Source organism: Capsicum annuum, unplaced genomic scaffold (genome assembly GCF_002878395.1).
Source record: "Capsicum annuum cultivar UCD-10X-F1 unplaced genomic scaffold, UCD10Xv1.1 ctg2389, whole genome shotgun sequence".
NCBI lineage: Eukaryota > Viridiplantae > Streptophyta > Magnoliopsida > Solanales > Solanaceae > Capsicum > Capsicum annuum.
The window spans coordinates 277,859-296,940 of record NW_025830045.1 but is presented as its reverse complement, the minus strand read 5'-3'; the positions used below and the strand labels follow the sequence as shown (position 1 = coordinate 296,940).

The following is a 19,082-nucleotide window of genomic DNA, read 5'->3' as shown; positions in this document are numbered from 1 at the left end:
TTATAAGTGTGGAGTGCTACACACCCCTAAAAGAGACTCTATTCGACACGACTTTATAAACTTCTCAGTTGACCATGAACCTAAAGCTCTGATTTCAACTTGTTATGACCTGAACCAGGGCCTAGACGTAATGGGCATCCCAAGTTCAACCAGGACCGAAGACCACCCCCTTAACCCAATCCTACCTCCTTTCACAGCCTTAGATGAGCTAAATTTTGAACATATAACAAGATAGCATTATTGTTCACATCAAGACTCTAGGATAGGATCACGATCATGACCAACCCAACCGAGTCTAACAGTACTAAACCAACCATCCATAACATACCATACCAAAGAAAATATCAAAACATAATATGATAATTAAACCTAAAATCTAATACAATGGAACAACCAACAATATCATCCAATGATGTCAGCCCCAACACCAATGCCAATGCTAAGGCCGACACCAATACCTATCCCACCCATACCAACCCCCAGAAGTACCACAAAACCTCTATATAAAAGAATATAGATATTTGGTTAGGACTGCCCCCAACCATAGCCAAAACCAATGTCCAAAATAAAAAATAAAATGTCTAAGAGTATCCATATTATTAAATAGAGCCTTCCATAAAGATGGAAGACCACCACTTCAATCCAAATATTGATACCAAATTCACGTGCTAAACAGGAGGAGTAGAATGGCCGGTTCCTACATAGCATGGGTATACATCCAAAGTAGATGGGTTAGCCAGTGACCGCCAGCATGTATCTCAGAATAAGGACAAAGAATGTCATTTAAACAACCAAGTAAAACCATACATTATTCATACAACCATACATATATATAAGTGTCGGGAAAGGGAATCCGTGTTTATTATGCATTTAAAAACCTTTACCTAGGCTGGGTAACCTTGTCGTTTAACCATACCCATGGGCCGTATGGATTCTTCAGCTCCTCCTACTAAAAAGATCCTAGTGCATGTAACCGCACGACCAGGAAATATCCTCTGGGATGACTATTACATCCCTCCAATATAAAATGTGACACTCGCACGTGGCCATCAAAGACCCCTTATATCGGTAAATATGAGTTTTCAATTTTGGTTCTCCCAGAACCTTCACCTTCTACGGCTTAATTACACATCCCCATTTTAATGCCCCAATTAAAACCATATGTAAAACAAACTAATTTCCATTTATTAACCAAGGTCATTTATTAGTGGTATCATCATACCAACCTTACTTGCAAGATTTACCGTTAGCCAAACTATTTAGGTTAAGAGGACTCTCAAGTGCCCTTTTCGTTTATCATATTAACCTCTTGGGAGACTTCCATGTACTCTACAAGCAAATCCAATAAACTTTTAACCTTTGTAAACCATTTGTAGTTTCATGCATAAGTTGAAAACAAGCAAGAGTTCGATTTAAAGAAACCAATGCAATTAACATATTTTTATAAGCATTTCATCAAACATCTTGGAGACATAATATAACCAAAACTAATTCCAAAGACCATTAAACCATTACCATGCAATCCAATTTCCCAAAACCATTATTGATGCATACAAAAGCATAATTAAACCATTGGAAAACATAACCAAGCCATTATAAACAAAACCTCCAATTAGTAGTTGAAAATCATAATCCATGAAACATTGAAACCATGTAAACACCCGTAAAATCTATGCCTTTTTAGAAATAAGAAGTAGGAAAGAGACACATGCCTTAAATCGGAAAGAGACACATGCCTTAAACCGAGAAAGATAATGGAAGAAAATCACCAAAACAAGCCCCAAGCAATCCCCAAGTTGTAACCTTAGGTCTCTTGCCACAAAAGCTCTTAAGAGAATTGTTGAATGTTTAGGAATAGTTTTCTATGTGTTAATGAATAGAATAATAGGGCAAATAACCTCCTAAGTGTATTAGAAGTCGTGTGTCATAATTTGGGTAAGTAGGAAAATGTCCAGAATACCCCCACTTAAGTCTCTTACAAACCTGTCACAAGGATACGACTGACCCTCTTTCGAGTCGTACCCTTCCTTATGATTGGTTTCCACCAATCGTACCCAGGCCTTAACCTTAGATCAGACACTGTCTAGTATACGACTCATCCAACCAAGTCGTAACCTCAGTATACGATCCGTGCGTATGATCCGTATCCCTGGCAAAATAAATTACCAGGAGAATCAAACACTGCCCACCATACAAGTCACTGATACGACTCGTATACAAGCCTTACGACTCACACTCTTAAGTCGTGATCATTTCAGTGATCAAAACCATCCCACTAACTAACATTGGTCAGCTTACGACAGGATTATACCACTCGTACCCGAGCATACGACTCGTACCCTGGAATCGTATTGGGTCCAAAAAACGAATTTCAAGGAAAATTTCTAAGGCCAAAATCCAGGATGTAACAGGTTAACTGAGTGGTTTGTTTATTTGTAAGCTATATAAAGGTCGTACTTTTCTTTGATTCTATATACAGAAAAGCTGAAATTTTGAGCACATAACACTATAAAAAATGAGTAAAATTGCGAGAATTTATTTGCGGGGATTATTTTAATCTCTATAAAATTATATGAAATGCGGAGGTTACAAAACTATCACTAAAATTTCTCCGCTATCAATTATGGGGGTTTTAAACCCCCACTATCAATCGAAAAAATAGTTCTTATGCCATACAAAAATCATTTTCCCTAGATTGGAGAAGCCTACTACTGACGATATTTGTCCTTTTTGCTTTGAAAATTTTATTGTTACTTGTCGAGGTCCCTGCGGTCACTGGTACTGCGGTAATACTTTTAGCTTTTCTTGATATTTTTGGCTTGATTTCCAGGTTTACTATGTTAATTTATTTATTATAGCTTTGTTTACCAAGAAATTGATTATGTGCAGGTATTTTGGGAATGAAATTGGGCATATATGGTGTAGATGAATGTTCTTTGCTCTTTTCTTGAATTTCTTTTCTACTAGATGGGGCTAGTGGATAGTGGTCGTTTTCCATTAAATTTTGACTTAGCAACTCGACTTGGAAATTGGCAGTGGAGAATGTGGAAGCACCACATGAAATTATTCAAATCAGGAGTTGCAGAGTTAAAAGTGGTTCACCGTCAGGATCTAAATAAGAAAATCTTGATTTCACTTATTGTTGCTTCAACCCTTCTTGCTGGAATTCTATTATTTTCACCTTGCTTTTGGATATACAGACTAAAAACGCTGAAGAAATCTGCTGAACAAGGCCATCAGAAAGCTTGTAACTTTGTTATCAAGAAGTCACTATTTTGTGAAGGATGGTTGGACTTTCTGTTATTTAAATTGTTCATTTTATGTATCAACACATTGTTTATTTTTTCTAATTTTATGGTGTAGAGCCTGTGAAGGGGCTTTCATTGGGTCCTATAATGGCCAAGTTCCCTTTATTAAAAGTTGTGGCTAGGAAAGGACTAGTTGATGTCATCGAGTACCAGTCGTTAGTAGCTGCAACTATTAATTTCAATGAAAAGAATGCTAGAGGAGAAGGTAGAGTAGGATGTATTTATAAAGCTCAATTCAACGACGACGTCCATGTGGCGGGGAACAGGATGCGGGGAACAGGTGTCTAGCGGTGTGATATTTTTTTGTGTTGTTTGTAGACTTGTAGACCCCAAAATCTTCTCCTCATCCAGAATAACTACCACTAAACAAAATGACCTGAAGGACCAGAACCATAAGCTACCTCAACTTTTCTTTTGGAGACTAATCTATCCTAAGTTACTGAAGAAGGAAGCAAAGGAGGAGAAACCATAAGATAACCCAACTTATCAAAGTATGGGAAAAACCATAAGCTATCCCGGTTAGCTATATTGTTCTTTGTTGCTAAAATTTTGACATTCTTTTGTTTTTGAATTTCTGGCTCTCTTAATTATCATATCTCGTGATTTTGCTTACTATTTCTCAATTTAAGTATTGCCTTGTGATGTGCAGAAATTTTGTCTTCAAGGAAGGTTTATATTTGGGCTTGATGTGAGGTCGCTCTTTATGACTATATTACTTATAGTTGCCCCAGTTGTTGTGTTCTGCATCTTTGTTGGGAGGAAACTTGTAGATGACTTTGCTGGTCACTGGGGGTGGTCTATCATGGTCATAGTTGTTGGTTTTACACTATATGTAAGTGCTTATATTCTGTAAGCATGATTTTAAGAATCTTTAAATACCTCTAATATTTAGGGTTATGTTGGCTGTCTTAGCTGGTTGAATTAAATCAAGTGTTATGCTTTTTGATCATTTTTTGGATAATAAAATTCTACGAGTAGTTTCTCCTGATCCCTTCACTATACATTCTTTCTTATTATTATGCAAATATTGTGTTATTTATGTAGATGTTCCTTTTCTTTGTTGCATTTGCATTCTAATTTGTCATGAAAGTAAGTTTTTGTGTTTCATGAACAAAATAAGTTTCCTTTGCACAATAGTTGTAAATGTTGATAATGTGTCCCAAAAACTGGGTTGTTATGATTTATTAATTGTGACCTAACTGCAAGAGATCTTCTGCCATTGCTTAGTATTTTAGCTTGATTAATGTGATAAATCCACAGCTTCATCAGACGAGAAATTGCCAGGAAGGTGGTTCTTTTTACTAGCATCTACTCTTTACATTCTAAAACATACGTTTCCTGGAGCATGCCTATTGGCTTAAGTTAAAATGCTAGTTCTAGGCTATTTTGATGACTCTGGTAATAGGCTCAGTTTTGTAGTCCATTGCTCAACCAACTTAACCCTTTCCTAGCTACTCCATATCCATTAGATGCCTCTAGTAATCGGCTCAGTTTGGCAGTCCATTGCTCAACCAAACTTATCTTTTCCTAGCTACTCCATATACGTTAGTGCATGAGTTTTTTTTTACAAGAATTCTCCTTGTAAGACCACATGTTTTTCTTATCTTATTAAATCTATTTAATGCAGGTGATATGGATTTTAGGACACACTTATAATAAGATGTGAATTGCATTAATAATTATGTCAAAATATATAAAATGGTCAGAACATCCCGTACACAACTGTTACGAAGATAAATAAAGGTCATAGCATTCTTAGTGGGTTAAGCAAGAGGTTAGCTTGGAGTTTCTTAATTTGCTGGAATGAGGGTATCTTCAGCTGGTTTTAATCCTCAGCTAGAGGAAGGTTTGTTCTTTTTGTTGTTATTAAGTACTTGTTTTGTGAACTTTGATGTGAAGCATTATTTGAAGTCATTAATGAACATGTGTGATTTTCTTTCTATGTTTAAATATTATAGAAGCAGGGCAGAAAAAATGCTTAATTTTAGAGTTGTGGCATGCGTGTGCAGGACCACTAGTTTCAATTCCACCTGTAAGAAACAGAGTGCTGTACCTCAAGGTCATAGTGAGCAGGTTAGTAAGTAGATTAGATACTATGCTTCACATTGTAGCTCATTTAACTTGATGTGTTTCATATGAAATAGCGTTCACCTCTACTTTTGTTGTTTGTTGGTGGCTAAATGTAGTATGCTGCTGTTTTTTGTCCATGAACCAATGAATTCTCTTAGGGGTCGTTTGGTACACTAGATGGGATTAGTAGGGATATCCTAAGTTGTGCGGACTCTTCACTTTTGATGTCGCACTCGTGTCGGATTCTCCAAATATACACTACTTTTGGAGAATCCAACATGAACCCACTGACATTTTTGAAGAGCCCGAGCAACATAGGGGATATCCCATGAGACTGTGTCATTTTTGAAGAGTCCGAGCAACATAAGGGATATCCCATGAGACTATGTAACCCTACCATCCATATTGTATAGTAATCCCACCATTTTCGTACAAGTGGTGGGATAAAATAGTCCCGAATTAGTTAATAGTTAATACCTCATACTAATCGTGAGATAAAGTTAATCCCAAACTTTATTCCGCAATTATTTTCCTTAAGTAAGGCCAATAAGTAAAAAATGTGCTGCAGTTTATAAAAGCAAAAGTGTAAGTCTTTGTATGGAGAGCAGGTCGGTTTTTCATCTATTCTCAAGAGGGTAGTAAAATAAAGACAGAAAATTGTTACTAATTTGTCAGATTTTAACTTGCCTATAGTACTTGCAGGTTGTCCATTAATATAATATTTCTCCTTAGTATCATGTTAATATAGATGGCCTTCTGTCTTCGTATGAAAAATACTTCTTTGTGTGTAAAGTATTTCTGATGCTTCTTGCTAATTTTTGTAAGACAAAGGAACTATTATTTGGGTTGTTTCCTGAACTTGAATTTTATGGCCAAGAGGGAATGTGGATTCTTGATTCAAAATAGAACGTAATAAATGTTATTTTCTTCAAAAGGTCTTAGTCCTGCTTCTATTGATATCTGCTAGAGATCCTGGTACTGTTCCTCGCAATCCTCGTCCTCCAGAGCTAGAGAACTTTGAAGGAAGTATTCAAGCTGGACCTGATCAAACTCCATCAATGGAATAATTGTAAAAGTCAAATATTGTGATATCTGCATGTTGTATAGACCTCCATGTTGTTCTCACTATTTAATTTGCAATAACTGCGTGGAGCAGTTTGACCATTACTGTCCCTAGGTCGGGCAATGTATTGGATTGGTGAGCACCTATCCTAATCTCTGAAAATCTTTTCCGATTTGCTGTTGGACTTTACAATATGTTCATTTCTTTCCAGTTTTACTTTCCTCTGAAAAAGTATTTCTTTTGCATTGCATGGATGGGTTTTCCTTATTTTTTCTTAATTTGAATAAACACACTTCATTTTTCCTATTTTCTTTATTAGTCTCGTAGCTTCTTTAACTTCTCAGCATGCAGTATTCCAAAAAAAAATCTTACTCCAATTGGTAGTAGTTCTTTACTTATCAATAATTTGTGATGGTTGTTCATTATTTGAATTTTGATTAATTGGTTTTGTAATTCCCCTTTGATGGAAATACACTGGGTATGATGTTGTTTTGGTTTTGTAATTCTCCTGTTTGTGGATCATACTTCGATTGTTGCCCGTGAGATGCCTTGGATTCTGAGTTCGGTGTAATTTGATATCTCCTTGTTAACTTACACAGTTTATCTTTATGTTCGTGAGTAACAATGTCCTGCATTGTTGGGTTTGTTTAACTTACACAGTTTATCTTTTTATGTAGCCAAGTGATGCGGTTAGTGGATCCATTTCGCCCATGGATGCAAGGAGACCACGTGATGATAGTGATCCTAATGACAATCGTTGATTTCGTTGCAAATTGACTTGGATATTCAATTATGATGTAATTGTGTGGTTGGAGCGAATCTTAGAATATTGAAGGTTTTGTGTTTAAATTTGATTTTGGACTTTGAAGATACTAGTTAATGTTGAAAATTTGGTGTTTGAAGATGCTAATGTTGAAAATTTAATTTTGAAGTTTAATGTTCAATGTATTTTTGATATGCTTGTGAATTACAATGTTTAATTAGTCATGTTGTGTTAATGATATATGAATTGAATAAATATTGGATTGTAGGTTATGCCTAAAGGAATAATTAAATTTGAGCTAAAATTAAAATTTATAATTTGTTATTGAAAATTAATGGGCCTCACTAATTAAAAAATAATAATAAAAATAAAAATTGCGGAGGTTTTAAACTTCTGCAAAATAACCACCGTAAATTATTTATGGCGGTCGGAAAGAAACTGCCGCAAATTATTTGTGATGACTCGTATTGTGTGGTTTTGGGAACCGCCGAAATTGCAATTTGCGAGGGTTTAAATTTTAAAATTAACCCCCACAATTTGACCGATTTTTTGTAGTGTAACTTTCAACCTCTGTTGTTTATGTTTTTGCAGTCTGTTTTTCCAACACCAACAATTTATGAATTTTCATCAAGTTAAAAAGTTATTTTTTTAAATTTGACATGTTATATATATTCTATAGTTATAATAAATAAAAAATAATTTTATAAGTTATTAAACAATAATAAAAAAACAAACAAAGATATTAAAGCTCAATCAAAATTAGGCAAGTTGGACTATGATCCACTTTTTAAGTCATTTGAGCTCATCTATGATTAAGTCATCACTTAATAACCATCTGATATTTTTAGTAAGTTTATTTTGACCCGTTAAAATTCAATTTCAAGTCACTCATTCGACATCCCTTGTTAGCTTGGACACCATTTAGTTGGTGTTACTAGCCACATTAACAATAGCAAAAAGAAAAAAAAACGCAGTCTTTTTTCTTTTAATCCTAGACTTTTTCTTCGCAGTGCAAATTAATCCTCATTAGAAAAAGCGTGAATTTGAACAGAGCAAACATGCACATATATGCCCAGATAACACAACTTGATTTTTTGCCAAATGTGCCCCCATACTACTTATAGAATAATTTTCTTCCTCCGAAAATACTTGTCTACTATTTATTTGACATACATTTTAAGAATAATAAATAAGAGAGTTAATTTTACCATTCACCCATTGTATATAATAAATTTAATGCTATGAGATGCATTATATAATGACTAGTATTAAATACAACAACAACAACATACCCAGTATATTCCCACATAGTGGGGTCTGGAAATAGTATTACATACCAAAAGTAAAATAGATACGAATGGATAAATTATTCATTGATTTTTCAAATTGAACAAATATGGTTGGACCTCTACTGTTAATAACATGGACAAGTAAGATGAATGAAGTAATAGTTTTTGTAACGGTTACTTTCGCGAAAAGAAATTTTCTTAAGATTAGTAAATCTTATTTAAAATTAATAATGTCAATTCTCAACATTGAAGGGGAGTCTTGGAATAACTGATAAAGTTGATTTCATGTGATCATGAGTATCACGTGTTCAACCCTCGTAAACAACTCCGGCAGAAGTGTAAGATAAGATTGCATACAATAGACCGTTGTGGTCGCCTCCTTTCATGAACCTTGCACATTACGGAAGCTTAGCTTTATTGTATTGGGATGCTCTGCTCTTAATGTCAATGATCAACATTCTTTAGTATTGCAGAAATCAGTTAACCGAAAGTTGGCTATAAATCATCGTTTGTTGATGCTTAGTAGCTTTATATGCGTGTGTGTAAGAATGATAATTTCTATTGAATCCATCACCAATCCAAGCCACTACTTTCATTACTAAAAAATGGCAATTGGAGTGATGAGCCATTTACTTTAAAAAAAAAAAAAAATTGATCAGGACAGACATGCAAGACGTGAAGGGCTTTCACAATGGACATCAAATACTTCAAAGTCAAGAGGGGTTAACCAAGTTTCAAGTCATTTTTCTATTTTCATGGATTAATTGTAGTTTATAGACCTTACTAGAGATAATTTAGGTAACATTAGGTACCGTATAGTACTGGTATTTTGAATGATGAAAGATTAATTAAATATCTTTAATTTTCAAAAAAAAGAAAAAAATAATGAGCGTCGACAGCAGGGTTGATCAGGACAGACGCAAGACGTGAAGGGCTTTCACAAAGGACATCAAATACTTCAAGTTCAGGAGGGGTTAACCAAGTTTCAAGTCATTTTTCTATTTTCATGGCGTAATTGTAGTTTATAGACCTTATTAGAGATAATTTAGGTAATATTAGGTATCGTATAGTACTGGTATTTTGGATGATGAAAGATTAATTAAATATCTTTAATTAATGAGCGTCGACAGCAGGGTTCGAGAACCTGTGCGGGCGAAGCACAACAGATTTCAAGTCTGTCTCCTTAACCACTCGGACATATCGACATGATGGTAGTAGGCGACAACTTTTATTTTATGAACATTATAAATCTGCGTCTAAATGAAAAAATATATAGCAAAATCAAGCCCAACCTGTTCAAGTTTGGATTAGTCATTGAACCATTCATTTATTAGCTCAATTCATTAAAAATTGAATTGACATATACTCTGAAAATAATTTTAACAAACTTTTTGTTGTTTGATATGTTATTATAGCCTATAATAAACAAAAAATAATTTTATTTGACACTAAAAATTAATAAAACAATAAATAAAGAAATTACAACTTAGTAAAAATTAACAAATTCAGTTACATTCTGTTTTGACCCAACCTATTTTGACTCAAAAAATTTGAATCGAATTGGGTCTTAACCCTCTTGTCGTCTTGACCCATTTTGACCCACATAAATTTGACCAACCAGTCTAATTGTCACTCGTAAATATATAGTAGCTAGGGGCATTTTGTTAAAAGTGACAAAAGAGTTTCAGTATGAGGTCTAGGTGACTCAAATCTTAATAATTGAGTGTATGTGACAATTACTTTATTATGAATTAAGAAAGTTAGGAAAGTTTGAGAATAACCCACAATTTTTTAAATTTACACTTTGATCCAAATGTTAACCTAATATAACAGGAAACGGAGGAAAAAAATGTGTTTCTCTCTCTTCTCATCCATTATTGTTTTCTCTCTCTTAGCGATTTTTTGTTGTTCATTGTTGTTATTCCTTTATTCATCATCTTCTGCTTCATTATTATCATCTTCTACTTCATTATCATCTTCTTCTTCTTGTTGTTGACATTGTTGTTACCACAACTGTTGCTACTTGATCGATTTCTTAGGTCAAATTTTATTTCACATATCACTTTTCACTTTGACATTACTTCATAGGAGACTTTGGCAAGTCAAATTATGATTTTTAGTTAAATTTATCATTTGGGTAACTGCTATTGTGTTATTTTTTCAACAGTAGATAGCATGCAAACATGAATGCAACATAAGAGCCATCTGTTTAAATAGATCACTCATCTGTTGCGACAGATGAGCATCTGGTGCAACGGAAGACTCATATGTTGGATTCATATTTATGGTTTTATAGTGCCGTAACATGAACTAAACAGATGGATTATATGTTGCAACATATAACCCCTCTATTGCAACAGACTAGTTATTTGTTGCAATATATGACCCCTCTGTTGCAACAGACTAGTTATCTGTTGCAATATATGACCCCTCTGTTGCAACAGACTAGTTATCTGTTGCAACAGGGTAAATATCGGTTGCAACAAATTAGTAACCTGTTGTAACAGAATCTAAACTCGATTCCAACAAACACGTCGTCTATTGTAACAGGTAAGTCATCTGTCGCAATAGGTTAGTTATCTATTGCAACAAAACCTGAACTTAATTTCAATAGACGCATCGCCTGTTGTAATAGGTAAGTCATCTGTTGCAATAGGTTAGTTATTTGTTGCAACATGTCACTCATCTGTTAGAATTAACTTCAAAGGTTCTTTAGTACTGTAACATCTATCCTAGTTGGCTCTTTATCTGTTGCAACAGATGTATAGTCTATTGTAAAATATGATTCACCTGTTATAACATATGACTTATCCGTTGAAATAGCTTCAGGAGCATGAATCCCAACAGATAAGTAATCTGTTGCAACTGATCACTTACTAGTTGCAACATATTTTTCACCTATTACAATAGATTACACATCTGTTAGGGTTCATATTATGGCACTATGAAATCACTATTAATTTTATTATGATATCATTATTAACTTTTTTTTAATAAATAACTTTATTTAGGTACCACTAATGGAGGGATCAATAATAATAGAGGTGGATTGTCATGGTCAATGGATCAAGAAGAGCAATCGATATGTATGGCATTGAAAAGAGGGTGAAATTCTAGAGACGATGGCTATGACAGTCCAAAGTGATGTTTCATATGATAATTTTGTAAACTTAATCATCAGCTATTGTGGACTGAATTATCAACCGAAAGAACTCGTCATCAGCTACATGCACAACTTCTTTGAAAATCAGAGGGTACTACCTTTCAAGATAACCGATCAGGCTTGGTTGCATGCTTATCTTAGTGATTCAGCCAGGCCGGTGTTAAGGGTCTACGTAGTTGAAAAGACTAGGAAGAATAAGAATCAGAATATAGAAGAAGAACAACAAGACATCTTTGATGATAGGTTAGATGATCTGAACATGAATATTCCAGATGATGATCAAACACCAAGGCCTATTGCTACGAGGAATACAGTGGGTAGTTCTTCTCACAGTCTGGCAATCGTCAAGATGAAGAGATTGGATTTTATAAGGAAATGTCATTCAAGGATAAGAAAGATCTTTCTACTTCTTTGTTTATTGCTAGCTTGAAAAAAGATTTCAGAATAATCAAGATGATCAATTCGAGCAAAGTCTTTTGCTTCAGATGTGCTAATCCGAACGGCAAGTGGTAAGTACTTACATTCTGATAGATTCGTTATTCATAAACATGAAAAGTACCACATATGTGGTTTGGAGCACATTTCAGGCCAAAATCCTCACGCCACAGCAAAGGTCCTTGGTGAATATTTCAAGAATAGATTCTTCAATGGCAAAGGACCTTCTACAAGGGATATGGCCTATCAACTCCTGATAGAATTGGGTGTCATGGTCAGTTATTGAAAGATATATACGGCCATAGTTATTGCCAAGGACTTGGTTAGGGGGGCACACGAGCATGGGTGTGCAATCCTCGATGCCTACTATTACATGCTTGAGTCCATAAATCTAAAAAATAAGAAGGCATTGCATGTTGATGAAAACGGAAACTTTAAGTACTTTTTTGTACCCTATAGTGCTTGGGTTCAAGGTTTTCAACATTTGAGAAAAGTCATAGCCATCGACGGGACCTTCTTGAGGAACAGGTATAATGAAGTTTTTCTAGAGGTGGTGGCACAGGATGCGGATAATCACATCTTTCTTGTCATTTTTTGTGTAGCGAACAAGGAATGTGATCCCTCTTATGGATATTGTTTTAACAAATGCGAATCTGCATCGAAGATATTGAAGAGTCGTGTTTTATTTTGATAGGCATCCAAGTATTCAAAAGATAGGTTCAATTTTCTACACTTCAACTCACTTTGGTTGTTGCATGAAGCAACTTGGAGATAACATTCGGAACAACTTTCATAATAAAAGAATCGTAACCCTTTTTTTATAGAGCAGCTAAAGCATATAGTAAAAAGGAGTTTTTAGACTATTTCAATCAAATAACAGATATGCATCCCGAGGCAGTAGAATGTCTCATACGTGTTGGTTTTGAGAGATGAAGTCGCGCATTCTGTTCGGCAAATAGGTACAGTCTTATAAATTTAATGTCTTGTTTGAGTTACAAGTTTAGTATGATGTCGTACTAAGTGATTCTTCTGTATAGGTAAAATATTATAATATCAAACATAGTTAAATCGGTGAATTCATTATATGGTGATGATAGAGTATTTTCCATCGTGACTCTGTTTGATAAATAAACCAGAAGTATGGCAAATTTTTTCACAAAAGGCGTATGAAGTTTGAGAACACAGGAACCAAATTTGTTCTAGAAGCGGAAAAATAATATCAACTAATATTAATCTGGGGAATAGGTTATTTTCTCATCAAATAGAAGATTACAAGTTCAGTATTGACGGTCATGGTGTGTTGCCACGATCGATCTTCAAACAAGATCTTGTACGTGCAGAGTTTTTGACTTGGATAAAATACCCTATCCACATGCTATGACAGCGCTTCGAACTCAATACGGTGCATAATATGAAACTAAAATTTATGAGTACTCCTCTCCATATTATTTGGTGGAAAATATATAATTTCATATAGTGAGCATATTACTCCGGTGCCTCCCGAAGAATCTTGGGTTGTTCCTGCAGAGCTTTTGGGGAGATTAACACCTTCTCCATATATTGACCCAAGCACTATCAAAATGGAAAGAAGGCCATGTAAAAGGAGGTGTGGAGTCGGAGAATCATTTCCATCAAGAAAAAATAAGAGCTCCGTATGTAAGAACGCTGGCCACAAAAGAACTACATGCCCGAATCGTAATCCACCATTATTATTGTAATAGCAAAAACTTGTGTTATTGTTTAATATGGACTTTTATATTTTTAACTCATTATTGTGAACATAAATGTTATCATTTATTGTATAAAATATCTTTTTAATACCTTGTGCATCAATAAACAGAGGCAAAATAGTAACTAAATACAGTAAACCACGAAATTATTTTCAATAGATTACCCATATATTACAACAGATGGACATTAGCTGGAAGAACACAATACAGTTCATCAAACTGGAATGTTTTCCTCCAACAAATGACAAATACATTGCAATAGATGAATATTCAGCTGACAGAAATACAACCGATGACCAATCTATTTCAACAGATGGTCCATCTGTTGAAAGAACTCAAAACTCTTGTTATTGTTACTGGATTCAAAATTTCTCCTTACGTTCAGCCGTCAACATATTTGTTGAGAAGAATAAATAGACAAAATAAAAATTAAATAAGAATTAAAAAAGCCAAAGTCGACTAAAAATAAATTTTTCAGTAAACAAAAACAAAATACGTTAAGTATAAAACCAAGATAAAAAAATTAAAATACACACGCTAAAAGAAAAAATATCAAATAAATATTATTATTATTATTATTGTCAGCCGACCAATAATCAACTGGTAGCAGCAGGGTCCTCATCAGCCTCTACTACTCTCTGAACATCTATGTTCTCCCGATGATCAACTCCCTCTGCAGGTCATCAACCTGCCTCTGAAGTTTCCTCATGGTGTCATGCATGAATTGGCAAAAAACATAAACACAAAAGTAAAGAAAAGAGTTTGAATGTAATACAACGTATACTTCCAACTAGTAGATTTACATACAAAAAAAAACTTACCCTAATGAGAAAGGAATATGCTCTTTGAAGAGAAGTGGTTGAAGATGTAATACGAAAAGACAAAATGTAAGAAATAAATAAAAGGAAGTAGAATGAAGATTAAAGAGGGATCTATTTATAGAGGATTGAATCTGAATATGTTAACCAAAAAGGCATGACTTTTCAGCTCTATTGTATTAGTTAATTCAAACTGTTGACTGTTTGTTTTTTGTGAAAAGTCATGACTTTTTCTTTTATATTCAAACTTCTCACCTTCTCAAAATGGTTTCTATCTTAATAAAAACCGTTATTATTGATCCATTACAACAAATCATCCATCTGTCGCAATAGATAACTGATGTGTGAGCTTTGTGCTAGCACGTTTAAGGCTTTTAACTCAAAATAATTATAAATTCTTAAGTAACTTTTGTCATTTTTTATTATATTCTCTGTGATATTTCAGGTAAGTCAAGATGCATGAAAACCTATGACAACGACGTCAAGAAGAATGAATTTTGAGAAAGTAGATATAAAGATTATAGTTGATGACTTGTCTGATAAGTCGTCAACTTTGTGATAAGCCTTCAGTCGAAGACAGTGTGTAAGAGCTGAAGTGAAGAGTTGATGACTTAACTTGATAAATCGTCAACTTTTTGATAGGCTATCAGATCAGGTCATCACCTATAAGTAGCAAACATGAATTCGAAAGATAAGTTGACGACTTGGTCTGAAAAGTCGTTAATTCTTTGATAAGCCGTCAAGTAATGTCGTTAGCTATGGATGAAAAATCTGGGATTTGAAATTTGACTCCAAAATTAGCTTGAGTATTTAAGGCAAAGTGTTAGTTTTTCACAGGCATCTTGAAACTTACGTAAAACAACATCTTTTCGATAGTTTTCTCTGAATTTTTTGAATTAGGTTTTTGGGATTATTATTGTGGTTTTGAGAATTATCTTGTGAATTAGAAGGAAGAAAGTTCATATATCTTTATCCTTTGTAAGTTAACAACTCTCGAATTATGAATTCAATATATGCTGTTTCTTTCTATATTATGAGTAACTAATCTTCTTAACCCGAGTTGTGGGATCTATGAGTTTGGTCTTGTAAATTCATTAGTTGATTAAGAATCTCAAGGCATTAGGAATTTCTTGATAATTCTTTTGTTATGTATGTTGTCTATTGGTTGCAAATAATAAATTAGACCAAATTATTGATTTGCTTGAAGTAAGAAATCAATCTAATAGAAAGTGAATTATCAACGGAGATTTGGAATCATTAAACTTCCATCTAATGATTAACACTGTAACAAGATTAATTAACTCGAGATAAAATCTGATTAAGTATACGAATTTCCTAAGTTTGAAAGAATTAGGTAATTGAATGTCTAAATAGGTCGAGAGATATTTTGATAGTGCTTTGATATTGATAGTCTGTTGTTCCTACATGTCATAAGAATCTTGAGCCATAACTAGTGTATATTAAGCGCCAATACTCATAGTGAACAAAACTCTGGCTTTTCCATAACATTAATTTGAAACATTGAAATATTAGTTGCAAGCTGTTAAAATAAAGTAAGCAATAACTTTTGTTTAATCTCTGAAACCCATATTTATAGGAAGCTATTAACTATTAGTTGATTGACTTACTAATCACTTAAATTAACATCATATTTCCTGTGGGATTCGACCCCAACCTAGTTGATTTATATATTTGAGAACGATCACTTACTCTCTCGTAAGAGAGGTGTAATTTAGGCGTATCAAATTTTGGCACTGTTACTAGAGAATACAATCATCAATTGAGTATATTTGTGATAATTGACTCCTAGTCAAAGTTTTCTAAATTTTATGTTTATTTGTTATTTTTAATTTTGACAGAGTCATTGTTATTTATGATACGCACCAAAAGTTTAGGAGAACCACTATTACCCTTCAATCCTGAACCGCATCTAATTGGTAGAATGGCTAACCAATAAGAAGCAAATAGACTACCCACCTTGGATAGAGCTCAGCTAAACTAATAAAATGATGGTCAACCAGCGTATCATCTTTATCCATATGATGAGGACTTGGGAGACGATGATTTGCTAGATCCTGCTAACCAAAGACGTGCAAAGAATATGGCTGCACCTGTAAACCGTAATATGAATAGAAATCATCCTTTCAGAGAAAGACAAAATTGAAATCCTGCACAATTTAATCTTGAGAAGGATGGGGACGAGATGGATGAAGCAGGTGACACCAGAGCTATTATCCCTCCACCTTTGGTACCTGAAGCTAAGTTCAACATTACGAGTACCATGATTCAACTACTTTATCTGAAGAGGCTATTTGGTGGACTTTCGGGTGATGATCCTAATATGTATTTATTAAATTTTATCACTATTTGAAAGTCTTTTGATAACCCAGGAGTAGGGCAGAATGCCATTCGGCTGCACCTATTTCCGTTGTCTCTGTCTAGGGAGGCAACACTATGGCTTAATGGGTTGACTCGTGATTCAATAACAAACTGGAGGCAGTTGAAAGGATCTTTCCTAGAAAGGTTTTTTCCGCTGTCCAGGATGTTAAGTTGAGGGATGAGATCAGCAATTTCAGGCAGCTACCGACTGAAGCTCTTCACGAGACTTGGGAGAGGTTTAAAAAGAAGTTGATGCAGTGTCCCAATCATAAAATGATTGATTGATGCAGTGTCCCAATCATAAAATGATTGACGTGCATTTGATGAAGACTCTATATAGAGGGTTGTATTCTATTACGAAACAGGTTGTTGATAGTACTGCAGGAGAAGCATTTATGGATCTTATCTTTCCAAAAGCTTCTGAAATGCTTGATAGGATGACCAAACAGAGTAGAGTTTGGTATACTAGAGATTCTGAGGTAGCAAGCTCTACCATATCTAGCAAAATAACTGCAAAGCAACGCAGGAGAGAGGAAGAATGTGACCAATACATGGCATATATGAAAACCCAGATGGATCTACTTACCAAATATTTATTATCTGGGAAGACTAAGAAGGTGAAATATATTGGGTAACAGAGCAGAGTTGATGCAGATTCAGAGGAGAAGGCCAGCTATCTAAATAATCAGGGGGGTTTCGAGGCAATAAATAAGGGAATCAAGGTCAAAACTATTACGACAAAGTTGGTTATAAGAATAGGGAGAAAAGAAGCTGGAAGAACAAAAGTGATAGGAGTGGACTGTATGTACCCCTTGGAAATCAGGATATTACAGCTATCAATTCAGGAAAAATCTCCATGGAGGACATAATAGAGAAGCTATTAAAGGGAATTGAGGAGACCAATACTAGGGTGACGAAGATAAAGTGTGACTTATCTTCTATAAATCATCTAGTAAATTCGCACTCAACTTCTATCAAATAGTTCGAGCTGCATATGAGCTAACTCTCAGAAGCACTTATTCAGAGGAAGAGCGGTACATTACCGAGCGACACAATACAAAATCCTCAGAATAATGTCTCTTGCATGGTAATTACCACTTGGATTGGTCAAGTATTACCTGGCCCTTATGTGGATAAAGTTGTGATTAATGATATGATTGAAAATTATGTAGAAGATGATTAAACCCATCCAGTAGAGTCTGAGAATCTAGATGGTAATGCGGGCACATCTAACCATCATTAGGTTGATGAGTTAAAAAAAGAGAAGGGAAAGGAAAAAGAGGCAGTGGTTACTACTCTCCCAAAACCACCGCCACCCTTACCCCATTGATTAAAAAAGAAGGTGGATGACACAAAGATTAGCAAATTTATGGCAATGCTGAAGTAGCTGATGGTGAATGTGCCCTTGGTTGAGGCATGGGAGCAGATGTCCAAATATGCTAAATTTATGAAAGACCTTATGACGAACAAGAGGACAGTGAGCTACGAACCAGTGGATAATATTTACCATTACAGCGCTATTTTGACCAGATCTTTAGTGCAAAAAAAGTAAACCCAGGAACATTCACCATCCTTTGTACTATCGGGTCGCTTGATTTTGCTAAACCCTTATGTGATCTCAAAGCAAGTATTAACATAATGCTGCTTACTTTTTATAAGAGGTTGGGTTTAGGGGATCCTACACCCACAAATATGTATTTAGTAATAGAGGATAGATCAGTGAAGCAACTAGTAGGGATATTATTTGATGTGATTGTAAAGGTGGTCAACTTTATATTTTCTATAGATTTTGCTATTCTGGAATGTGAGGTGGATTTTGAGGTACCCATAATCTTGGATAGACCTTTCCTCGCAACCAGAAGTGTGCTTATTGATTTTCGAGCTAATGAACTACTATTCAGGCTTAATGATAAGGTAGTTCACTTTGATATGTGCCAGTCTATGAAGAAACCCAAGGAGATGAGTTTATTATCCATCGTTGATGTTTATTATGCAGACGAGCATGAGGTTCCAATCGAGGAGAAATTTGCTTTGGAAACTTTGGCTGCAGTCTTTATGAACTTT

The 19,082-nt window shown here is 34.7% G+C and overlaps 1 protein-coding gene and 1 non-coding gene across 25 annotated transcripts; one reads left to right on the top strand and one right to left on the bottom strand.

The window, feature by feature from the left end:
* Nucleotides 1–2,471: 2,471 nt before the first annotated feature.
* Nucleotides 2,472–7,343, top strand: LOC107848333. 24 transcript variants are annotated; one of them, XR_007049315.1, is made up of 7 exons: nucleotides 2,504–2,786; nucleotides 2,890–3,287; nucleotides 3,958–4,140; nucleotides 4,936–5,154; nucleotides 5,267–5,381; nucleotides 6,346–6,576; nucleotides 7,119–7,343. XR_007049315.1 is itself a non-coding variant. In XM_047402554.1 (5 exons), the coding sequence occupies exons 2-4, from the start codon at nucleotides 2,968–2,970 to the stop codon at nucleotides 6,443–6,445; spliced, it is 516 nt and encodes a 171-aa protein (XP_047258510.1). In that variant the 5' UTR covers nucleotides 2,508–2,786; nucleotides 2,890–2,967; the 3' UTR covers nucleotides 6,446–6,576; nucleotides 7,119–7,343. The 24 variants fall into 24 exon arrangements, 2 of the variants coding, with proteins under 2 accessions (XP_047258510.1, XP_047258511.1); XR_007049314.1 differs by having other exon boundaries at nucleotides 2,506–2,786; nucleotides 5,318–5,381; XR_007049319.1 differs by lacking the exon at nucleotides 6,346–6,576 and having other exon boundaries at nucleotides 2,505–2,786.
* Nucleotides 7,344–9,614: 2,271 nt separating this feature from the next.
* TRNAS-UGA lies at nucleotides 9,615–9,698 on the bottom strand. The gene has a single exon. It is a non-coding gene; the product is annotated as a tRNA-Ser (tRNA).
* Between the last annotated feature and the right edge of the window lie 9,384 nt (nucleotides 9,699–19,082).